The sequence below is a fragment of the Malaclemys terrapin genome, chromosome 6 (assembly GCF_027887155.1).
Source record: "Malaclemys terrapin pileata isolate rMalTer1 chromosome 6, rMalTer1.hap1, whole genome shotgun sequence".
NCBI lineage: Eukaryota > Metazoa > Chordata > Testudines > Emydidae > Malaclemys > Malaclemys terrapin.
This window is the reverse complement of record NC_071510.1, coordinates 30,688,125-30,714,471: the sequence shown is the minus strand read 5'-3', so window position 1 is coordinate 30,714,471 and position 26,347 is coordinate 30,688,125. Positions and strand designations below refer to the sequence as shown.

The 26,347-nt window shown below is 41.1% G+C and overlaps 1 protein-coding gene across 3 annotated transcripts in view; it reads right to left on the bottom strand.

The window, feature by feature from the left end:
- Window positions 1-26,347, bottom strand: part of ADAMTSL1 (ADAMTS like 1) — a 697,981-nt gene that overhangs the window by 106,999 nt on the left and 564,635 nt on the right. For all 3 annotated transcript variants that reach the window (XM_054032714.1, XM_054032715.1, XM_054032716.1), the window contains 4 exons: window positions 24,254-24,458; window positions 22,695-22,842; window positions 18,365-18,449; window positions 7,154-7,455 (listed from right to left, as the gene is read on the bottom strand). In XM_054032714.1, the coding sequence (XP_053888689.1) occupies window positions 7,154-7,455; window positions 18,365-18,449; window positions 22,695-22,842; window positions 24,254-24,458 (740 nt within the window). The remainder of the gene's footprint in view (window positions 1-7,153; window positions 7,456-18,364; window positions 18,450-22,694; window positions 22,843-24,253; window positions 24,459-26,347) is intronic.

Below are 26,347 nucleotides of genomic sequence, written 5' to 3'. Positions count from 1 at the left end.
AGGCGATCTAAGTTCTGTTTCCAGTTCTGCCAGCTTCTGACTGTGCTTTGTGACAAAGTTCCTCCTCTACCTTGGTGGGTCCTGAGCTTATTGGCGGATTTGCTCACCTCAAAGATTTTCCCCTCTGGTGGAACCCACAGTCCAGGTCAACCCGGGCCCGCCCTCTACTCCGGGTTCCAGCCCAGGGCCCTGTGGACTGCAGCTGTCTATAGTGCCTCCTGTAACAGCTGCATGACAGCTACACCTCCCTGGGCTACTTCCCCATGGCCTCCTCCAAACACCTTCCTTATTCTCACCACAGGACCTTCCTCCTGGTGTCTGATAACGCTTGTGCTCCTCAGTCCTCCAGCAGCACACCCTCTCATCTCAGCTTCTTGCGCCTCTTGCTCCCAGCTCCTCCCACGCGCACCACAAACTGCAGTGAGCTCCTTTTTAAACCCAGGTGCCCTGATTAGCCTGCCTTAATTGATTCTAGCAGCTTCTTGATTGGCTGCAGGTGTTCTAATCAGCCTGTCTGCCTTAATTGTTTCCAGAAAGTTCCTGATTGTTCTGGAACCTTTCCTGCTACCTTACCCAGGGAAAAGGGACCTAGTTAACCTGGGGCTAATATGTCTGCCTTCTGTCACTTCCCTTTGTTTAGCCCTATGACTTCACTCCCATTCCTGTTTTTTTCATTAGTTGTCCCCTGTATTTATTTGGTATCATGGACCTGTGGATCCTCCCCTTAGGCTGGGGGGAGGTCCTTTCGCAGTGGGCAGGCTTCGCCCACCCATTTCCTGGATCCCAATAAGATCACTTCCCTTTGTTTAGCCCTATGACCTCACTCCCGTTCCTGTTTTTTTCATTAGTTGTCCCCCGTATTTATTTGGTATCCTCCCCTTAGTCTGGGGGAAGGTCCTTTTGCAGTGGGCAGGCTTCGCGCCCGCCCACTTCCTGGATACCAACAGGATCACTCTCCTGTAGCCATCTGGCCTGACCCTGTCACAGCTTTTAGGCATGACAGTTTCTCTCTCTCTCTCTCTCTCTCTCTTTACCCAAGTGTAAAATGGGGATATTAGTACTTCCCTATCTCACAAGGATGTAGTGAGGTTAAAATCATTAATGTACGTGAAGTGCTCAGATATTGCTGTGAGAAGCACCAGAGGAAGACCCACATTTTAAAAAAATCCATGTAAACTAATTTACTGTTTAAGCCCCTTGAACATGTCCAATACAAGGGTTCATGTAAGTTGATGATTTGCATATGCTACTTGGATAACCCAACCCTCAGTAATTCAAGGGAAATCTGAGCACACTTTCTATAATCGTGACTTCACTTAACTGGGAAAAGTTTAGCTAGACTTGTCCTTTAATAACTGGTCCACCACCACCACCACAGTAATCTGTTTTCCAAAACACCCCTATCCCCTGAAGATGACAACATTCACAAAAAAGTGTTGGACAAGCTTGAGTAACTATGGGAAAGCAGCAAGAATAATATTGCTGTGTGTATAAACAGAACTTGCAATACACTGTGTTATTTTTGAAGCTAAAACTGATGCCACTAGGAAAACAGCAGCACAATATTATTCACCAATATGCAACAACTTACAATAATGCTACTGGAGTGCAGTTTGTTCAAAGTCATAGATCTTCCTATTCATGGATCTATTGGCCCTGCTTCTCTGTTCTCTGCTCCCAACATACACTGCAGGCTGGGGTGGTGATAGCCCCATAAAGCACAGCTCTATAGTATGCAGGGGATATAGACAGGAGTGGGCTGCTAGAGTAGTGCACATGCCCATTCCAGGTGTGCACAGGACTTCAGGAGCTACACCATTCCCAGGTGTTCTGGTTGCAGCCACAGTGAGCTGGGGCAAAGGGAGAGGGAAGGAAATCCGCCTCTTACTGAATATTTACATCACATGGGACACTACTGAAATCCCCAAAGTCAGCCAATATCATTGTGGGTTTTTAACCCTACCAGATGACCCAGAGAATGGTATTTATAGACACAATATTTTGTTAGTGGGACACTTAGAATAGCCCCCAAAGATGATTCTATTTGATTTTTAAAAATAAAACAATAGCTGATTGAGAGATTAAAACAAATGTCAGTGATTTATTTGTATGAAGGGAAACCAAACAAATTCCCTACATGTTCCCTACCTCTAAATGTTCAATAACTTTCTAACCAGGTCACTTTTCTGCTGAATGCATTATCATATGCTCTAAAGAGAACACTGTTTTGACCATCCAAGGGTGTTACAACTACTGTCTGAATAGTAGAGAAGGTCTTCTAATCAAAGTAAAGCATCATTGTGCTCAGGACATTGGACAGTTCTTTGGGGTGGTTTCTTGTACAGACTTAACCGTACAGAGTGTATTTTGTGAAAGCAACAATCAAGGTGAGAACGGGCTGCCAATCAATGCAGATGGAAACCAGAGAAAATGGTTTGTACTGCCTCCTATGAAATGAAATCAATGAGTTTCACAGAGCTCTCTGACAACTGGCTAGAGCAGAGGTGGGCAAACTACAGCTCGCGGAACCATCCTGCCCAGCCCCCGAGCTCCTGGCCCAGGAGGCTAGACCCTGGTCCCGCCCCTGCTGTCCCCCTCCCCCACAGCCTCAGCTCGCTTGCTCCACCGCCGGTGCAATGCTCTGGGTGGCGGGGCTGTGAGCTCCTGGGGCAGCACAGCTGCAGAGCCCGGCCTGACCCGGTCTCTGTGCTGCATGGTGGTGGTGGTGTGGCCCGGCTCCAGCCGGGTGGCATGGCTGGAGTGCTGCCAGCCACCAGTGCTCCAGGCAGTGCGGTAAGGGGGCAGAGAGGTTGGATAGAGGGCAGGGGAGTTCAGGGTGGTGGTCAGGGGGCAGAGGTGTGGCTAGGGGTTGGGGTGGTCGGGGGAGGAACAGGGGGTTGAATAGAGGCAGGGGTTCTGGGGGGGGGGGGCGGTCAGGAAGGAGCGGGGGTTGGATAGGGCGGCAGGGGGTAGATAGAGGCAGGGGTTCCGGGGGCGGTCAGGGAATAGGGAGAAGGGGTGGTTGGATGGGGCAGGTGCCCCGGAGGGGCCGTCAGGAATGAGAGGAGGGGTTGATGGGGTGATGGGGATCCGGTCAGGGGACAGGGAGCGGGGGTGGTGGTGGATGGGGCAGGGATCCTAGGGGGGGCACAGATAGGAGGTGAGGGCCAGGCCACAACCCCCTCCCCTAACCAGCCCTCCATACAATTTATGAAACCTGATGCGTCCCTCAGACCAAAAAGTTTGCCCTCCCCTGGGCTAGAGATAGGCCTGGACCACAACTGTGATAGGAAATACCTTCAAATTTTCAGATGTAGATTTTGCAGCTAAAGTCCATCTCTACTATTTATTTTGATCTGGTAGCTTCAGTACCTCATTGTGGCTTCCCCATGTAGGAGTTTCACAAATAAATTGCTGTCTAATGTTATGTGCAACATAAAAGTGTTAGCATTTTCACTGTGCTTGCCTTGGATTTGTAATCCACAAGTGGTCTAATCCTGAAGGTGCTGAGTCTAATCCCTCTCCCCAATCCTCCCTGCAACTGAGGAGTCTCTACTGCTCTCAGGATCAGTCTCTTAGGCTACTCTTTACTGTACAGTATTTTTTTTAAACTTCCAGGCCCTGTTTGCATCTCCTCCTTGCTTATTCAATCCATCTAAATTGTCTCTCAGTGTATGTCCAGTAGCTTTATTGTCTATCCTGCAAGGATACCACCCCACTCATTAGAAAGCTTGCTAACTTTTTAAGAAATTCCAGATTTTATTTCAAAACAGTTATGTCAATGAAGGGTGAAGTGTTTGAAACTTACCACTAAACATCCCCTACACATATGCTGTAACGCTGACAGCAGGTTTCAGGGGGTAGTTCATTTGTATTTTGCTGCAACAGGCCATTGCAAATCTAAAGTCATGTCAATATCAAAATATTTAGCATGAACTGAGGACATATTAAGTAGCATGTTCAATTACAGTTGACTGGCAATGCCAACAGAATGTTTAAATTAATATTCCAACATATACACTATCATAACAGATGTACCCAAATATTCAAGATGTGTTGGATGCAATCTCAGAACCTTACAACAATTATCCAAGATAGGAACAGACTCAGTTATTATTTATTGCTTGTATTTGCCATCTAAGACGCCTACAAGCCAACAGCATTATGATAACTTTGTAAGTTGCACTGTACAACTTCTAGGGTTAAACCCTCCCCCTGCTACACAGACACATATGGTGGCAGAAGGGGGGTAAAAAGTCAAAATGCAGTGTGGAAATTGTGGTGCTCATGATGTGGACTGGATACAACATCTAGTCATAATGCACAGACTTGAACTGGCATTCCCCCCGCCCTCTCCTAATATGATGGGACAGGCACCAGAGACACAGGGGTCATGATTATTCAAGCAGGGAGCATGGCTAGCACTCAGCCCAGCAGACATGATTTCTGACACCGTCAGCAAGTGCAAACAGCAAATACATGTCACAGCGCAGTATGCTGGCCCTATTGTTAACACCTTGCCCGATGACTGCAGGATGTCTCTTGCCTGCTCTGTACAGGTCTGCCTCCCAGGCTGACTGCATTTTGCTGCCACGGGGAGGATTTGGATTTGGTCTTGGGAAATAAAAAAATCTCTATCTTTCTAATGAAAATGAAGAGTTCCCAAAGGAACTCATTGCAAACTGGAATTTTTTTTTTTAAATTGTTTTTATCGCTATGCATGAAAAGCTGATTTCTCAATATAAATGTTATAGGCTAAATTCAGTGGTGTGATCCTACTGATGTGAGTTACCACAGTAGTACAAAAGAGCTGGAAACCTGGTTCAACTGGCACTAGGGGGACTCTCCGAATATAGGGGACTTCCAGTGGCACAGGACCACCATAGTGGCTCTAACATGACCTGCCATCTTGTCTGCCAGCATACGTGTTGTGGAAAACTGCGGTGGTGGCTAAGGAGCCCCTGAGTCCATCTAGTCCCTGGCTGCCAGATTGACTCCTGAAGGCTATGGTCATAGGGTACAGGCTGCAGTAACTCGTGCCAGGAACCAAACAGTCTTCTGACTTGGCCCAGCATCAGGGGAACATAAAGGTGGCTGAAAACAACTTTTGCCTGCCCACCTCTCCCCACAGTCTCACACTTAAGTGTGTCTCAGCAGGCTAAAATAAACTGTCCCTATATTTTGGGTAGGCCAATGCATGTAATTGAAGACAAGTTTTAAATCAATACAAGAACCATTGCTTATGTCCTCCAATATTCTTCTTCCATTACCTGTCAGAAACTGTGCAGGAAAGTACTAATAAAAAAATAAGAAAAGGCTTCTCCTTCCACTTTCCAGAGGACACTTGATTGAGGTTCACTTCTAAATATTATTTATCACACAACATTTCACCATAATGAAGCTGTCCTGCTTCAAACTGTTTTCTTTCAAAATACCTATCAGTTCATGAATCGGAAATTAAAATGTAACAGGGTACGGGAGTGGGACATGAATCTAAGAAGTTTAAATTCACTTTCAATATACCATCAAATGGGATTTTCTATGTTTATATCTACCAGAATAGCATAATTGTTACATGATATTTGATGACAGCTCTGGGAAATGTAGCCACTAACGCAGACGAAATTACTAACTAGTTCCTTCTGGTTGCTACCTCTCCAAGGTGAAAGGTTACTTCTATGTCTATCCAATTTCATCTCCTGAGAGTACAAAACCAATAAAATTAGCTTGACCTGACTTGCAACTGTAGCTACAAAAATTTTGATTTAGAATCTATTTTTTAATCTGGAATATTTTTGGTTAACCATATAATAAATAAATAAATAACCCCCCCAGCTAACCATTGTCGATAATCAAAAGATCTTACATTGGTAAAGCAAAGTATTTCCGTCATAATAATTTATGTATTTTATGTATCTTCTATATGAAAATGCATACACATATATATACTGTATGTACTGAAATTGTTTCTTTTCCGTTCAAGGGACATTGCTTGAGCTATTCAAGATTCCAGGTTCAAAATATAAGCATTACAAATCATTATTGGCCAGTCAGACTCAAAATACAGTGGTTGCTTGCTATTAAAAAGTCAGCATTTGCCTCTAGTCAACATGCACGGATATAACTAGTTATAATTAGAGCAAGAAATAATGGTGGTAATTGTTGGAAAACTGTACGTTAACTGCAATCAAGTGCCAGCTACTGTAGCCAGCAATATATAAGCACTTTGCGATATGCTTTGCATCCTTTTCTATCTTCTGGAACCTTTTTCTATTGTATTTGACTGCTGGAGGATCAATATTTAGCCAACTATTAAACTTCAATCCACTACTAACTTCTTTCCAATTCTGCAATATCATTCTTATTTAATACAGAAAATTGATTCTTTTGGCCATATTATTTATCTGCATTCTTTTGAAAGCAGCCTGAAAATTGCCTTAGAAGGGCAGCAGCTGGGAAAGCCTAGGGTTTTAAACAATTGCAATGGGAAAATTTTTCAGAGCCAACTGGACAAAAGATAGTATAAATTCAAATTAATACTATACAATGTGTAAATAATTATCATAATATTCAGAACCTTTGACTTTCATCAACTTTTAGACTCTCCAAATGCAAAGTCTGTTAAGCTTTAGGAAATTGAATGGTTGGCTATTTTTGCCATATGTTTTCTTTTTGCACTGGGATCCAAGTTAACGTCAGATGGTAGCATAAGCTACAGAAACCAGCTGAGCCCCCAGTAGTTCAGTAAGCAAATGCATCTGCAGTGGCAGAACGATTTGGTTCTGTATGTCTGTGCATATATGACCATGTCAAGAGACAAGCACAAAAAATGATGCTAGTTCATCTCACTAGGCTGCTTTATATTATTCTTCCTTGTGTGAATAAAAAATGTGAGTCATCAAGAACGAAATGTAAACAGCAGTATTAGCTGCATTAATCATTCACAGCTCAGAGCATGAGCATGGCATTTGATACTCAAGGGGTCCAAATGGGAAATACATTTAGTTTATTCTTAATAGCTTTCCATTGAAGCCTTTTTTAGTCTTCAAACAGACGTAGCAAAGCCGTCTTTTAGACAGTGTGCATTGCAAAGCATTGTATACCGGAAAAGGGGAAAACAAATTAACCAGAGCAAAAAGCAAATTGCCCTCACCTCCTCCACAGGATTCTGAGCATTCCGTAAAGCCCTCGTATTCCCAGTCATAGAGTTCATCAAAATCCTGGAGACCTCCATAGATCAGTTCGGTTTCCTCAGGGTTAGATTCAGCAGCCTCCCCACTGCAGGGGCCGCTGTAACAGGCTCGCTGTGATGCAGGTTTGGGACCTTCACATTCATCGATAGGCAGGTCAGCCACAGACTGAGAGAAAGACAGGAGCACCTGACACTTCACAGGCCGCACCTGGCTGCCCACCCCACATGTGACACTACAGGCAGACCAGGCCTCAGGAATAAACCTATGGTAAGCAAGAGAAAGGGCAAAGTAAGCAGCAATGTTCAAGATAACTGGGCAGCATCCCTTGTCCAGTGGTTGCAGAAAACATCATGATTTGTCTGGGAAACAAGTGTTTCATCTCATCATACAAGTACTTCTGTAAAGTGCTCATCACAGCCATACGTCTTCAACACGTTATGGTTCTTAGGGCAAAACTCAGTATAATTCTCTCACCCCCTTCCTCACTCCTCTGATCAACACACACAACATTCAGAATCCCAGATGTGAGAAATGAAAGACACCTATTACATCATCTAGTCCATTTATACCTAAATATATATAATACACAAGCAGACCAAAAAAAAAAAAAATACTATGTTACAGCATCTTGGAGCTCTTTGGAAATGGGAGTTGCTATATAAATACCATCTATTATTATATAATTTCACCATCCTCAGCAGCTGATAAGGCAAATACTGGAAATAACTACAGGAATGTATATATTTTTTCCAGCTTCCTAGACCCAACTTTTACATTATGAGTTCTAGGTCTGGAAGGATAGGTTTCCTCTACTATAATCACTGACCTCAAAAGCACATAGGAATTTGGTGGAGCTGAAAACAAAAAAACCCATACATGGGTTGCCATTAGAAATACATTTACTAACAGCAACCTCGTAATAGTATCAAAATTTCTCCGTACACTAAAACCAGGAAATAATTATGGGCTTTCAGATACTGTTGTGTAGTTATCATTGGTGAATGTTACTTACTGACTAGTGCAAAATCTCACAAGCTTTGGAATGCAAAGTTTTTCTGATTGGTCTATACCTAACATACCTATCTTTGCTGACACGATGTGCTTTTCTGTGTATGAGTGACAGAGTCTATCTTGCAGACTTGAGGTAATGGAGCAGATTTACCAAGCAGCAGTTACCCTAGGAAATAAGAAGCAACTGTGGTGTTTCAGAGCCTATGCTGTGGTAACTACTGGTAAATGTTGCCTTCTCAATTGTGTTCACAATAATAATAATCAATAATTCCCTAGAAGCCTGAATCATGGACCAGGACTCCACTGTGCTAAGCTCTATAAAAAGACGGTCCCTGCTTAATTCTAAATATTTTAGTGAATTAATACAAAATGCTTTCCAAACTTGCTATTTAAGTAACACAAAAAAGAGTACACTTCTCTGGCACTGGTGCATTGCTCTGTCATATCTAAGGTAATTTTCTCCCTTCCTCTGTGCAGCAAAAGTGATGCTGCTTCTTTCCCGAAGCAACAAGGGTGTTGGCCTGCCCTCCCAAATGGATTCTGGGGAGATGTCCTTTCTTCTTCTCTTCCCCTGCCGCTTTTTAAGAGGACTCACTCACTTACTCTTTCAGGGGACCCACTATTAAGAAGAGAAGGGAAAACTGGAAGGAGGGCACTTGGTGACCTTGTTCTGTTATGACTGACCTTATAGTGTTCGTTGTTACTGAATGGCTGGAACACAGTTGACATTATGGAGCCCAGCTGTGGGAAAGTCTGAAGGATGCTACTGTCTGCCACCCCCCAGCGGGCGTCTCTTTATCAGTGGCACTGACAAGCCGGTAAAAGGGGAGGGGTTGGGATCAAAAGTGGATTACTTGAGAAAGAAAAATATGAGTTAAAAATAAATGGTTCTTGTAAAGAAAGCCATGTACTTGTTCCTTTTAGCTGCAGACACTCATCTGGTGGACCACACAGCCTTCTCATATTACAAGAGTTTTCTAGGCTCCCTTGCAATGTGACTGACCCTGTATTTAAAAGAGGCAGTGTATTATGATTTCTTGGTTGCTGCTGTTGGGCATAGAGCACAGGACCTATTTCAGCTGAAAAGATTTTTGCTGTACCAGTTAGTATGTATGCAAGGTTCATAAAAATGTAATAAATACAGCATTCCAAACTGTGCACGCCGGTACGCTGAATGAACCCAGCACCATTGACTTCAATGGATTTACTCTGGATTGATGAGATTTTGGCTCATTGGTTCTGTAACATAGCTAACAAACCTTGATGAAAATATATTTTAAGGAAATGTGGGAATTAAAACAAAAACAACATAGAACATGGATTTGTAAGGCAATCAAGAAAAGTGGGCCAAATGTTCAAAGGTCCCACCATCCGGCCTTCAGTTTGCACATACAATCAGTTGCATGTGCAAGTGAATAGTGCTTGTATGTGAAAACCCAGCTGTGCATGACAATTGGATACAAATCCATTTACCTACTTCGTGTACATAAGCAATGTTTGCACATTTAGGCTTTTGCATGCAGAAATAATTGCACCTGCCAAATTGTGGACACCAGAATCTTTTTGAAAATAGGTCCTCATTAAATTCAATTTTAATTTTTCCAGACTCATACTCAAAACACAAGATGTCAGCTCACTTGCTGTCTCATGTGGTATGCTGCATGGTATTTTATATCTCTCCCTCTTAGTTTAGATAGCATGATCTAAGATCTTCTATAATTACATAAGGGAATTTATTTCAAAATTCAACATGATTGGCATTTAGAATGTGGCTTTTCAGCTAAAGATCATCTCATTTATAAAAACAACATAATGGACTTGGCTATTTTAAACAGATATTGGTGGTGAGAACATCCATACTTTGTTTTGTCATGAAATTATCATATGAATTTAACTTCAAAACTCTCCAGAGGGCAGCTGAGCAGCAGTGCATACTTTGCTTTGTGAAAGTAGCTGCAGGGAAACTGGTGAACTGGAGGCTGAAACATAGAGCCTGATCCAACATTCACAGTCAACTCATGACTTCAGTGGACACTGGATGAGACCCACAGCTGGCCCTGTTGTCTTTATGGGGAGATCCAGACCATTCCATTTGACTGTACATGCCATGGACACTGCTCCTTGAGAATCTGCGTATCCACAGGTATATTATGAAGAGTCAGAATGAATACTGATTGACAGAACATACATGATCTAATGGGCATGGTGAAAACCTCTTCTCCCCTTCTTCACTGCCACTCCTCCATCTGTTCCCTTATGCTTCCTTTTGTTCCTTTCTTAAGATGCTATTTACATTTTTTAAATCTTCTTTGGGTTACTCTGGGGTTTAGCTAAAGATCTGGGTGCTCAGAACCTTTGAAAAAAATCACAGGTGTCAATTTAGACACCCAAAAAATCAAGACATCCCAAAGCACTTTCAATTGAATGTAATATTTTTCTTCACATAGGGTCACACCATTTTGTAGTCTCAGTATTTAGTGTTAAACATTTACTGTTTTTCTCCCCAGTGGTGGATATAGCAATTCTGATATACAGTATGTACATATTATACATGTTAACTCCCTAAGGCACTGCAGGATTCTTCTACATAAAAAGACACAAACATGATCTAATGTTAGTTTAACACATTTATGATCTTTTATGCAGCGGCACTTATAGCCGAATTGGATATGATTAAACCCCAATAGGGGAAGAAGTTTTCCCTGTTTTTGCTTTTTCTTCTGTTTCCTGAAATTGATGGAGAGAAGCACTGAAAGACTGGCCCTGTTGGTAATATTTGTATGTGTCATTACTGCCATCTTGCTCCGTCAATATATTTGGCAAAAATAATTAAAATATCATATATTTAGTATTTTTAGTCTAAGTCGGAACAACTTTTAGTTCACTTTTTAACCTGCTAACTAGTCAATTTCTATGTATAAATATCTAAAAGATGCACTATTTTAATAGGAAAAATGGGATAAACTATATATGGATGTTTGCATACACAAAAATCTTATTTAAAACTGTGAAATGGTGCTTAGGTGACTCTGGTACACTGGGCTTTCTGCCGGTGTGCAATTTCCTGTGAGTTCTGTTCACACAGATGCATGTCAGGAATTTCCTTTTGTTTCTTACTGATTCAGCCCCATCACTAAGCTGGTGCCATCTGGCATCCAGATATTATTGTTTGCCCTCTGTTTTTTATGGCTCACACCAGGGTTATTTATGGCAACATGTTAAAAGCTGGGTATCATGTTAACGTACAAAAGTGTTTTTCAAGAGTTACACAGCAAAAAACAAAGCCCTTCCCAACAAAACCAATCTGATTAATAATAGAGCATCCCATACCTTTTCAGTCATGCCTGAGGCTCTTTCTGACACTGGCTGTCATAGGCTGTTGGTATAAAACTGAGCCCCAGTGAAAAAGCTCTCACATAGATATAAACATCCCTCATGTAAGATTTTCTGGAGAGTGGTGAATGACCATTCCCCAAATGGGTAATATTAGATACACTGTACATGTAGAGACAAAGGAGCACAAAGAATTATAGAACTACCTTCTATAGTTTTAATAATCATTCTGTGATTTTCTTTTCATTCGAGGTTCATTCATATAAAAGGTGTCTAACTCATTATTAATTATATATATATATATATAAATTTATATATATATATATATATATATATATATATATATATAAAAAAAAACTATTTCAGGAGCATGTCAAAATGAAATCCTCTGGCCTGTGTTATGCATAGGCTTGGAAGGATTAGATGTTTATTGGTAAACATAGATAAACATCAATTTCACCATATACAAAAAATATTTCCATTGATAACAGAAATTTACTGATATGCAGAGTATGAAAAATGATACTTGAGAGCTTAGAGTTTGATGTAAGGATATTTACTTTGTATATTTTGACATGTGATGTTGACAGTTAGTGTTTTAATGGTTACAAAACTAACCTTTGAATCTCAACATCTACTGTCACTAAAACACTATTCATAAATTCCAAGCCCAGAAGGGACGATTGTGATCATCTAGTCTGACCTCGTGTACAACACAGGCCATAGAACTACCCCCAAATCATTCCTAGATCAGATCTTTTAGAAAAGCATCCTATCTTGATTTAAAAATGGTCAGTTGATAGAGAATCTACCACAACCCTTGGCAAATTGTTCCAATGGCTAATTACACACATTGTCAAAAATTTATGCCTCATTTCCAGTCTAAATTTGTCTAGCTTCAACTTCCAGCCCTTTGATGATGTTATACGTTTGTCCGCTAGATTGAAGAGCCCATTATAAAATAGTTGTTCCCCGTGCAGATACGTGTAGACTATAATCAAGTCACCCCTTAACCTTCTAGCTGTTGAACTAAACAGATTGAGCTCTTTGAGTCTGTCACTATAAGGCATGTTTTGTACTCTTTTAATCATTCTCGTGGGTCTTCTCTGAGCCTCTCCCATTTATCAACATCCTATTTGAATTGCGGGCACCAGAGCTGGTTGTCTGATCCACCCCCATTGTTCTACCGCCTACCCCGCAATTATTTCCTGAAACGGTGAAAATTTAAATAAATAAAAACAAATGGTTAAAACCCATAACTTTGTACAGCTATGATAATTTAAATCGATAATAAAAATACTTCTAAACAAACATTGAAATCAAATTCTGCCAAGCCTAATTATGCAGGAGGTGAGCCTAGATCAGGGGTCGGCAACGTTCGGCACACGGCTCGCCAGGGTAAGCACCCTGGCGGGCCAGGCCAGTATTATTTACCTGCTAACGTGGCAGGTTCGGCCGATCGCGGCCCCCACTGGCCGCGGTTTGCCATCCTGGGCCAATGGGGGCGGCGAGAAGTGGCGCAGGCGAGCAATGTGCTGGCCACGGCTTCTCGCTGCCCCCATTGGCCCGGGACGGCGAACCGCGGCCAGTAGGGGCCGCGATCGGCCGAACCGGCCGTGTCAGCAGGTAAATAAAACTGGCTCGGCTCAGTAGGGTGCTTACCCTGGCGAGCCGCATGCCGAACGTTGCTGACCCCTGGTCTAGATGATCATAATGGTCCCTTTTGGCCTTACATTCTATGACTCAATCAGACAGCTAGGTCCCATTATGCTAGATACTCTATGCATATGAAATTAAAAAAAAAGAGTCACTGCTCCTAGAATCTTACAAATATAGCATTGACCACAGACAACAAGTAGATACAACAAACAAATGGAAGGGATGTAACTGTGAAACAGACATGTTTAGTATAATGTCACAGTCACAATGCACCAGCTGACCAGACATTGCTATATGTCTGGTAGGCAATCAGGACAGAAGTAAATTTTATGACTGATGATGTAGTGGCTTTATACGCTTTTATGGGATGGCATAGAAGAAAGTGTGAAGGTGCTTGGGGGAAAATTGGATTAACTGGCGACAATGGCTGGCATTATTAACAAAACAGAGGCAGGAGTTGAAGGCTTGATAGCATATTAGAGCTGACTGATGCTATCTTGTCAAGTATATTGAAAGAATTACTATTTATTCACAATTAATCATGGGCTGGTACAGTGTAGGCAGGAAAATCTCATGGACATGGTATGGATGAAAACAGCAGTCTAACTGGCTGAAGAGACTTCCAATCTTTATAATGGTCTTCAAGAAAACACAACCATCAAAACTGTACAGTCTCTTCACCAACCAGATCACTGCACTACCAAATCTGCCACTCAACTGAATAACAGGGGCTTCTGTTTTAAAAAACATTCCCCTTCTCTTTCTCCCTCTATTCACCTCTTCTCCTCCCCTCCTTTCCTAATGAAAAGGGGAGAGGGACTCCCAAGGAGAAGACAACAGCCCTGCTCTACTGAGCTGAGAGGGGGGCTTCAAAGGAGAATCAAAAAACTTTCTCAGATGAAGTCCTGCTACTGGAGCCCAGCTGAATGGAGTGGAATAATATGGATGGCTTCCCTTTGGAAGCCCTCCTCCTCTCCCCACCATATGAATAAGAGACGATGAGGTAAGAAACAACTATCATATTTGCAAAACTGCAGCATTTTTGGAGCTATTCTGTACAATGTTTATAATGAGTTAACATGTTAAAACAGAACTGTATCTCTTAGGTGGATGAATTTTGATAGCTATATGATATTTCAGTGGTTCAAATTCAGAGCTGGTGTAAGAGGCTGGAACTCCATTCACCCTCTTATACCAGTGCTGTATTTGGCCCAATGTCTAAAAATGTGTCTTTCCCCACCCCATCAACCCTACCCAATAAATTCAAGAATAAGGGCAACAAAACTCCAGGGCGTGCTAAAATATGCACACTGTGGATGTGCTGAGGCACACGATTCTAGCTTGTGTCTCAGTATACTCAAGAGGTGTGTATACTGACTGTCAGATTCACTGTCATGTATTATTGGGTACTTATCAACTAATGTTTATGTTGGTATTTCTTTTGTAATTCCTATGTGTTAGACTCTGACAAGCAGGGCCGGCTCTGGCTTTTTGGCCGCCCCAAGCAAAAAAAAAAAACCTGCAGCGTGGCCGGAGCGCGGGTGCAGGGGGACCGGCTGGGGGAGGGAGCGGGCGGGAGAGAGAGAAGGGGGCGGCCAGGGCTACAGCAGGGGCGCTGCCACGCGGCCCCTCCTTCTGCGCCGCCTTCTGCCGCCTGCCGCAAGGGCTCCGCTCCGGTCGGCGGGGAGGGAAGGAAGAGGACTGCCCTGCAGGGGGCTCTGGTTCTCTGAGCCGCTGCCCCCTACAGGGCGGCCGGAGCGGAACAAGAACAAAACCAAAAAAAAAAAAAAAAACAGCCACCGTGCCGCCCTAGGATTGGGCAGAATGCCACCTCGAACAGTCTGCCACCCCAAGCACCAGCTTGCTCAGCTGGTGCCTGGAGCCGGCCCTGCTGACAAGTGACTGTATAAAACCAGCAGTTTATAGCATCTCAATGAGTTCAGAGTAAAATTTCCTCAGTTTTGTTTTCTCAACTCCAGCCCAGCAAACCCAACTTGGGATCTGAAAGTTAAGATGTGCTCCTTCTGCCTCATGCACCACCAGATAGGGACCCAAACTAAAACCCAAGATTTGGGCACCTCTCTTTACAGAATATTGAATATGGATGGACCTTTTGCAATCTTGTCTCACATCTATTAATCACCATTAATAAAAACTCGGTAGCTGGATCTTATTTAACAACTGTGTTGATTATGCATGGGCCATAAAAGAAACTTCACCCTGGTTTCTAGTATAAACTCAGAATGGTGACACACGGATGTTCCACATGGGACAGGATCTGCAGATCTCTTTGCAGGATCGGGACCTTAATTTGGTCACTAAAGCGAGCAAATATGACTCTACATACACACTGAGAGCAGATCTGTTCTGTAAGAAGGTATCAGAACAACACTTTAAATGTTTTAAAATTCTTAACGTCCTTTCCTCTTATAACCCAAGCCCTGTTTTTATATCATGGATCATATACTCAATTTTTCTCAAGAATATTTTGAAAATACCTCTTCAGTATTTTCTCTGCAATTCATCCACTTTCTGCTAAGATCCAGCCATGCTGCAGTTCACAAATCCCTCATGTTAATATTAAAAAAAAGAATGTAATAATATATAAAATAAATTAACATTTTTTAAAGCAATGTCAAAATTAAATTCTCAAAATTCAGCTTAGACTGTTGTCAATAGGCTAAAATCACAGCCTCCTCCTTCATCACTTTCCAGCAGAAATGTGGGCTGCATTTCAAATCATCATCGTAGTTAAGCAATATGATTCCTTTTTTATGAATTTGCTAACAATACAGCATTTTCGTTATGCTTTTAGGGGGTAATTATAGTTTGTTAAATACATATTTAGAGGAGTGGTTTAATATGGTAGAAAAAAAATAAAAGCTGAAAACACCAACTGTGCTCCACAAGTTAAAAAAAAATTCAAATAGGTTCATTTGTTTTTCTGGATCTTCTCTATGCATGAACTGAACATATGAAGTACATAAGACTATGGAAGCAGTATACATGTCACCATATTATATGCTACAGCTGGAACTCATCTATATATCAGGGAGATGGGGTAAAAATAATTATTGTCTTGAGCACAATATTATACATTTCCTTTGTGTTATACCAGTGCTCCAGCTATAATCTACTTCAGTTTGGATTAACTGTGCCAGAACTACAATTTTACTCCATGAAGGATAACATTTATTAGCCTAATAGATGGCTGTAGTTACAGTGGAAAGAGCCATGTGTTTAACTGCACCATTCTGATTAAAACTATAAAGAATTTATTATTATAAATACACATTTACCACTGTTCCCATGTAAAATAAAATAAAAATGCAACATGTTCATTATGTATTTGTAATTTCTCTAAAGAAGCTTCCTTTTCATAGCAATTCAATTGTCCTAGAGAGATATTTAATTGTCAATAAACAGATTGTCTAACAGATTGTAATTTATTGAAAATTAAACATCTTTCACACAATTACATTGCTATGAGAAGGAAGCTGCGGTGGAAGTAATGGGATAAATGCAGGCACTCTCAGCAGGGCCACAAAACTTCTTCAGAGAAATTACAAATACCATAATGAGCATGCTTCCTTTCCCCGCCCCTTTCCTCCACATTGGAACTGTGGTAAATGTGTGTTTCTGATGGTTTTTAAAACCACATATAACCCCATATTTATTATGGTATTCCTACTGTGAATAAATACCGCACATACAGTATGCAGTAGTTCCATCTGGCAGAAGCATATTTCTCATTGTGGCTCTAACTTTGTGTGCCTTACTCTAACTTGCTGTATCAAGGTCAGATTCCTGCAATCCTGGTGCAATCAAAACTCCTACTGGTTTTACTAGGAATACAGGTACTAAATTGAAGAGAAAGTATTTAGCATTTTTAGCTCCCTTTTTAGGTTCTTGTTGGAATGTTTTGTTTTAATTTTGCAGCATTAGCTGTAACTGCATATTTTCCTTCAGTTACACTGCTAATTTTTCCATAGGAGCAATACAAACACGAATAGAAAAAAATATCTGTATGGTTTCAAATGCAATAAATGCATAGATTTAGAAAAAAAGGCATAAGGACATTCCTTCAGGAAACCCTGTGTTCCGACTTTTAACTTAAGGATGTAGCCCAATCTGCTATCCAAACGTGCCTGCCGCATGATACAGGGATACTACCTGGTCAATGGGGAACAAGGTGTTAATCAAGATCAACTTTGTATAGGCACTTTGGGGAAGAACTATAAACCAGATGCTCGGGGGACTGAGGGGAAGAACCCCTGTAGGGGTGACAGGATTGGGTTAAACCCTAAGGTTGTAGAGTTTTCTGATTTATTTTCTGCTTATGGTAATTCATTTCACTTGCTACCAGTGCATTAGCCCTTGAGAAAAAAGCCCTTGCTGGCTGCTTCTGTATTTTTCTCTGCTACGTCATTTCACTAGCTTACAGGGCCAATCCCCCAGCCTTTCCACACAGAGCTCCCTCTGAAATCAAGAGGGAGTTTGCATGTGAAAGGACTGTAGAATCTGAAAAAGCATGTGATTGAACACCACTTGTTTTAAAGTGATGCTGGTCATTGGTCCAGCTGTACTTTCCCCGAAACTACTGTGTTGTGTCTACTTGAGAGGAAGGATGCTCCAGTGGTTAAGGCATTAGCTTGGGAGACCTGGGCTCAAGTCCCTGCTGTGCCACTGACTTCCTCTCTGACCTTGGGTAAGTCACTTAAGCTCTCTGTGCCTGAGTTCTCTACCTGTAAAACAGGGATAATAGTGCTGCCTGACGTCACAGGGATGTCGTGAGGATAAAGAAAGACTGCGAGATGCTCAGATAGCATGGTAATGAGGGCCATACAAGTACCATAGATAGACAGACTTTCCACACAGTATTATTTTAAATGCCCTTAAATAAAAGACATCATGATTATAAGTTTGCCTGAATTCAGTCAGTCAATCTCCAACGTACACCATACTCCTGTACTCAATTTCTCCATCTCTTATCTAGAGCCTGATACAACTTCCACTAAGGCCCATTAACTTCATCAGGATTTGAATAAGGCCCTTATATCTTAATGAAAGAACCAAATACAATTCAGGGTAGAGTATTATTTTAATGCAGGCCCTGAATCCTGATCTTACCATAGCGTGTTTTCAACAAATTATGTTTTAAGACTTACGATGGTTCTTCAGACACCATTGCTCCTTCTTCCAGCTCTTGTGCCTGCTTGTACCATGGCAGTTTAGCTTCCACAGGAAGTTTCTCTAGAGAACATACACAGGCACATGAAAACAAAAACTGTATAGCTATGCACACTGCTTTGTTTCTGTAAGTGACTATATCTGCATTTCTGTAATGTTCTTGTGTGTATGGATGTACACATGCATTCTGAGCAGCACAGAAGAGGGCCAGGGAGAGAGAGAGAGAGAGACTCCACTATGGTGCAGAATATACAGTCTATAAAGAAATACAGAGTTTCTATGAAGAAAGAGAGTTTGTTTTTATAATGCTAGAATGGCAAATTAAATGCCATTTTAGAGGCAAGCCAAGTGGTCTACACAGATGGGCACTTTAGCAAAGTATTTTTCAAAAACTCTTCTAACATCTATGGGGAGAATCAGGTTTTCATCTACACTGCAGAGCTACAATATTCATGATGGTTGTTTTGGCTTTGAGTTTTGTATTTGCACAATAACTGCACTGCCAATAACTGTACTTACCACATGGAGATAAATAATTGGAAATTGCAGTGCACCAAATTCATCTGCTCAAGTAACTTTTTTTGGGGGGGAGCAGCCCAGGCCTAAGCATGAATTAACCTCATGTAAACCCTCAAAATAAGGCTTATTAGGGGCCTAAGTAATACATAAACCCTTGTGAAGACCGCACCCCAAAAGACTTAACGGGGGGGAAAGGGGGGAGAGCAATCTCCATAGTAACATTGTTGCTGACTCTACAACAGACCTTCACCAACCTTGCATTGGCCCTGTGTGTATCCTTAAATTTTACAGCCTCATAAAGTACATTAAATTCACTTTTGATAGATTATGACATTGAAGAAAATCCACATCTGATGAGTGATACTGCAAGAAACTGAGAAACTAGAGTGAAATAGTTCAGTGATGTTCTCTGACTGTAAGCTTATCAGTTCATCAGCTATGTGGATTTAAAAAAATGAGTTGGATATTTTTTCTGTCATTTTTGATAGAAAACAGTACAGATGCTTTTTATTCTCCAATATCTGCACATAAGTTGATTTGGGGAAGAAAAAGTCCACTTTATGAGCCAAATTCTACTTTCACAGCAGTGTGAATTCAGAGTGTCTGCACTGAAGTCAATGGAGCTGTTCTGGTTTTACAGTGATCTAAAGGGAGAGCAAATTTGGCACAATTTCTGTGAAATCAGCTCTGCATTTCTTCTGAGTAGTTTGGGTCAGGATTAGAAAAAAACTGATAAACACACAAAGAGTGGTATTCAGCCCTATACAGAGAACCAGTGCAGGGTCTCTGTACCACCTGAGTCTCATTTGAGCCTTTTGGGTTTAAGTGGCAGACACACCTTGCGCTGGCCTGCTGCAGAGGATTAATTTCACCCCAAATATATGAGAATTTTCAGGAAACTGGTGCATACAACATTGGAATTTTTACATAAACATGCAAACTACTGAAACCGTCAGTAGCACCATTAGCAAAGTACAGGGATCATAACTTGCCATTTGATTTCACAGCTACTGCAGCTTCAGCTGAGCAATACAAAGTTTTTTGGGAGTAAACCAGTGGCTGGGAAGAAAGGGTGCAGTAACACTTATTATGCCTTCACTTCCAGAAATAGCAGGCCAGGCTTCTACTCTGATATATTTATTAGTGACATTTAAGGATGAATATGTGCCAGCACAGCTCTTAGTTTACCGCATTTGCTATCCAAAATATGTAAGAGATATTTTTATTTATATACCATACAGCTTATTTTTATGAGCTTTGGAAAGCCAGATCTTACTCTTTTGCTTTCCTTGTTGAATGCAAAGTCTTGTAAAAAGCAGTTTGTGCTTTCCTACACAGCTGACTGCAAAGTGACTTTTATTTTAACCTTCCCTTTTTTGGGGGTGTGGGGAGCAGTGTTATATGTTGGTGGGGAGAAGCAGGTCAAATCAATTCCAATAAACTGAACTGTAAAACACACTTCTGTATTAGAGATGTTCACTTTTATTAAATAACTTGTTACAAATAATGAAACAAAACCAATTTCTAAAGTAATTTAGTGAAGAAACCAAGACTTTGGAGATAAAAGAAAAGCCCCCTGCTTTTACAATAGATTCATGTTTTTAGCCTAGTACAAACTCTTAAACTCTATGCCCTGTGTTGTGCAGGAGGACAACTATATGAACACAAAACCAACGAGGAGTCCAGTGGCAGGTTAAAGTCTAACAGATTTATTTGGGCATAAGTTTTCGTGGGTAAAAAACCCACTTCTTCAGAGGCATGGCATGCAGAGCCACTGAAGAAGTGGGGTTTTTTTACCCACAAAAGTTTATGCCCAAATAAAACTGTTAGTCTTTAAGGTGCTACTGGACTCCTCGTTGGTTTTGTGGATACAGACTACCACGTCTACCCCTCTGATATATGAGCACAGTGGTCCTTCCTATCATTAAAAACCACAAATCACTATTTAAGTTAGGGATATCTTAAATTTTCCCTAGGATTCTCCAGTACATTATGAGGCACCTAAGAGCTTTAATGAGCTAAGAGTGGGATAAGTTACAGCAACTGCATACCCTTCATTTTTATTTAGCAGACGTGTATTAAGATAAAGACTTGCTTTGTATTTTTTTCTTATAATCTTGACCAGCCATAATCACTGATTTTTTACCCTGTGGTAATCCATCTTCAGAATGCAATGGCAGGCTTTGTTGAAGTGTTGACTAGCAGATGCATACTTTGCCACAGGTATTGACTCGTTCAACTGTAATTTATAACTCTAAATTTATTAAGCAAATCACCTCTTTTTGGATAGATTTCTAGTAAGATTCAGCCCTGCAAGTGCATGAGGCAGGAAACTGTACCACCGGCACTTGAAAGGGCAACTGTGAAAGAGGAGGCATTTGACCTGGAAAGGACAGCAAAGTGTATTTTTAAAATCAGACCAATCCCTCCCCACTCCCAAAACAAAACTCTACCAAACCAAAATGCTACACTGCATGCACATTTCTCCCCTCTGGGGAGCTAATAAGAGAAAGAATGAACTACGTGTCACAGATGTTGGTTACATCACTTAAAGCGCTACTGGAAGGCACTCAGATATTATCTTGATGAGGTTGGCATAAGAATCTACATAGAACAGGATAGAATAGAATACTGGATCAGAAAAGTAGCTTTGCCATGTGGATGGGGTTCTATAGGAGCCCCACCAGCAGAGGTTTCATCATGGCATTTGATGCTCTCACTTATCATGGGCCACTGGGTATGGAAATAAAAATTCCAACTTTCTCCTTTCCATTTGCTGTCGCTAAAAAAGTTATAGGCCACTTTTATTGGATTTCAACCATTCAAATGCCCTTAATGTGTATTATCCGTAGTGATTTACAAAATTATTTTACTTTTATTCATGAGTGGCTCATGTTGGGTCTGGAGCCTCCAACTCAGAGAAATGAAGATCACATTTATCGTATTTTAGCCAGGAAAATTTCCATTAAAAATAAACTCACACCACACACATGAGAAGGGTATATCCATGTGGAGGTATATATATATATAAATAAAATTGTAGAACCATGTGATAATTTATCAAGGACCGTTGACTGCTGCACCTGCCCCCTGCCCATTACTCCATTTACCCCAAGATTTACTCTTACATTCCAACCCCATGAGCAGCTTCAAATAGCTGCCTTTTAGAAATCAACATGGCTCAGCAACATTTCCTCCTCCCCTCAACCAAAGTGGGGAATTCCTCTCAATGTCACTTACTGTCTGAGGCTCAAGACAGGGACTATTCAATTCTGCAGCAGCGAGGGGTTCTCTACACATAAAACTGTTGTGATTTTCAAGTCTATACAATCTTGCGGCCTGGCTAGTAATAGGAGCTTCTCCATGGGACATACAGTGCTTGCTTTTAGCTTAGTTAAAGCTGCTGATTTGCCTGAAGGCTGTTTAAACTTATAGGTAAGTTTAAACCAGTCACTTTAAACATTTTTGTTTCCCTTTAATAAAGCACTATGGGCCAACTTTAGCCCTGATGTAGTCAGTGAAGTTGCACCCACTTACATCAGGGCTGAATTTGGATTTTTTTCTAGGTTGGTGGATCACCAGCTGACAGTAATAAGATCTATTTTGTTTTGAAAGATCTACAGGTTGCCAGCATTTCAAACCCCACCACTTACATCCAAACTGGTACAGCAATGGCAGTGTCTCTCGATAGAAAGTCATGAATTACTGCATTCAGACAGACTTGGGAACTTGTAGCCAACAAGCAAAAAACCGTGTGGCAGAGCTGTAAAGCTTCATCTGCCTTTTTACCTTTGGGTTTGTAGCAAGGAGTGGGTACAATGCATTCTTCTTTTATATGAGGCTTTGTTTTAGGGCTGCAGCCTCCTGTATGCATCCCTCTGTGATCAATGCAGAGAACCACACGGTATCTCAGCCCCTGGCCACATGTCACAGTGCACTGAAAGAAGAAAAGAAAAAGTAGCAATTAAAAAAAACAAAACAAAAAAACCCACCACACCCTGTGAGAAAATGGAGTACACATGTAACAGCATTAGAGGGCAAAATTTGGATCATAAACAGCCCATATTGGCCCATAGATTACTTGTTTGATACTGGTTAGGGATAAAGTTGACAAACATTCCTTTCTGTTCTGCACAATTGTTTGGTTTAGAGATTCAGCTGCTGGATTTCTCTCTCAGTGTCACTCTACTAACTCCCTCAGCATTGGTCATTTGGCCTGTGGCCATCAGTCTCATACTGGATGTATTCACTAACACCTTGTCAGTTTCATCTGTGGCCACTTCTGCTCTGCTTGGACAAGGCACTGGAGTTTATGGGTTAATGGGTGTAACAACAAAGTATTTTGGAACATGGGAACAGAGTGTATAGAGTGGGAAACTATTTGGGCTTTAAACTCCATGTATTTTCTCAAGTTGAATTCTTTTATATGGCACGTCATTTTCCCCAGGATAGTGGGTTTCTGAAGCCGCAAGGACCAACCAAACAGGAGAGAGCAGAGAGTAATAATAATGCTTTGCAGATATCTGCAATCTTTAATCTGAAAATCACCAAGCACTTTATAGATAATAATCTACCATGCCTCACATTTTGGTACAGTAGGTAAGTTTTTAAAGTCAGTTTTATAGGTGAAGAAATTCTGGCATAAAGAGGATAAATGACTTGACTAAGCTCAGACCTGTTGGGATAGGACCCAGACCTCGTTTTCCTCCAGTCTTGTGCCTTCAGCACAAGTCTTAAAGAAAAAGTGGTGAGTCAGGGCTAGACAAGTAGGTAGCGACTGTGGTACTAAACACTGATTATAGAGCAAAGACTCTCATGACTATGCTTGCATGGCTGCTTATATTTCAGACTGCAGAGCGGCAGTCCAGGATATTTGACTTGTGGACAAAGAGTACAAGATAAATGGGTATTAGAATGTGTCCATGAACAGCTTGCATCTCTCTGCATGTACATATATGTTTCTACTTCATCATTTATATCTGATCATTATTTAACATGACTGATCTGATTTGCTCTTCCATCATTCTCCTCAGCTAATGTTATAAATCCTGAGTATTCACTCTGTAGTAGGATAAATGCCATTGCTTGAAGCAGAAAGATCTGAAATTTCCACAAGGTAAATAAGCTTAGTGAACATTCTTATTCTACTACATTCTCACACACAGGGCTTTGGAGTAGAGCACGGAGCAGCTCCAGAGCAGTGGAGCTGCAGGTTTTTGCCTGGAGCTGAGCCGGAGCACAGCTCCAAAGCCCTGCTCACACACATTAACAAAACAGAAGATTTGTTCCCAATGCCTGGCTTAAATACAAACAACAACAACAACAAAATCCAACAAAGAACTGTGTACCGGAGACCACTCCTGGGCCAGCCATTTTGGGCAGTCAAATATGTTGCAGGGCTGGACAATGGGCATCTTTGGTGTGTACATGCACTTCCACTCTTCCACAGGGCTGATGTGCCCCTGAATGTCCTCCTCCACACAAGAGACTGTGCGGCTCTGAATGCCCCCTCCACACGAGGAGGAGCAGGCTGTCCATGGAGTACTCTCCCATCTGCAAAAAAAAAAAAAAAAAAAAGGCATCAATGAAGGGGTAAAAAACTCCCAAATGCTTGAACTTTCCTTGCGGTCTTTTTTTTTTTTTAAGATTATTATTATGAGCAAAACTTGGTCATTTATATGTATGGCCCGAACAACCAAGCACTCTTACATCTGGCGCCTTTAAAAGTTTTCTTGCCATTAGTATTTAACTTACAAGATGTTCCCTTCTCTCCCACACCCAGTAGTCCAGGTTATTACCACAGAGAATTTAACTTATGTTAATTAGGGAGACTATTATATCTTGGCACTATGTGCCACATATTGGGAGACCCAAGTTCCAAATTGTTGAAAGCTCAGGGCATGTCTACACTTAAAACGTTACAGCGGCACAGCTGTTGTGTACTTACTACCTATGCTGATGGGAGGGATTCTCCCCTTGGTGTAGGTAATCCTCCTCCCCGAGAGGTGGTAGTCAGGGCAGAGAAGAAAGTTTCTGTTCATAGATCATAGAATCATAGAATATCAGGGTTGGAAGGGACCTCAGGAGGTCATCTAGTCCAACCCCCTGCTCAAAGCAGGACCAATCCCCAACTAAATTCTCAAATAGCCCTCTCAAGGATTGAACTCACAACCCTGGGTTTAGCAGGGCAGTGCTCAAACCACTGACCTATCCCTCCCCACTTTTAACCTAGCACTGCCTAAATGGGGACTTAGGTCAGCTTTACGTCTCTGCTCAGGGGTGTGAATTCCTTTACACCCCTGACTGACATAATTGAACCCACTTAATTTTCTAGTACAGACCAGACCTCAGTGTGTTATGAAGTTGATGTCCTTCTTTGCATTGCAAGGGGAAAGGGCAATGCCATCCTGAGCTGCTACAGTCATCATATGCACAGTGGGTGAGGGGAAAACAAAGATAGAAGCAATTTTCTCAGGAGAATAAAATGAGTGTGTGATGAAGTGTGTGAGAACAGGGGATAGAACTATAGCTAGCATTACACTGATATGGTTAGTGACTATTAGAGAAAGACTGGTTAGTTTGTGAAACACTGTTGCTTTTGTCTGACTGCTATTGAGGTAATGAGAAGAACATTTTAATTTGATTATATAACAAGTGACATTTTGTTGAGAAAAAACAGTGAAATGTGTGTGCTCTGGCTGCTTTATGAGAATGTCTATATATATACACACACATATACACATAGATTTCAGAAAAATATATATACTGTATATATGCATAAACAATGTGTGTGTGTACGCAGAATACGCACAAACAGAGTAATGTTGCTTCTCTTGAAGCAGTTGTATTAGCCATTGTCACACATAGGATCAAAGACTAAATGGGCCCTGGGTCTAATCCAGACTGGTGATTCCTACACAGTGAATATATATTAGAGCTAGTCAACAGTATTCAGTGAAACATTTTTCCTGGAGAAAATGCCTTTTCAATTAAAATGAAAGTTTTTGCAAAAACAAAACAAAAAATGTCTGTTTTTTTGACAAACAAAAACAAAAATTTCATTTTTAGGAAAAACTAAAATCTCCCCCTCCCCCCATTCTTTATTCCAGGAGATAAAAAAATAAGCAATAAAAAAAGAAAGTGTGGTGCTCCCCAATCAAAACAAAATCAATATTTTAATTAAAAACAAATGAAAAAAATCATGGAAAAATTCAGACAGGATTAAAAATTTTCAATTCTTCTCAAATGTTTCACCAGCTACACTTACCTTTTTCTGACCAGCTCTAATGTATGTATATCTGCACACACACTAGCTAATGGCTGATTGTATTGTGTTGTATATTGACAACAATGTGAAATGGCCACATTGTTTACCAGTGGCAAAGCCATTGATCCGTTATGTAGTTCATCTCAAAGGAGTGCCAATAAAACTTTTACACCAC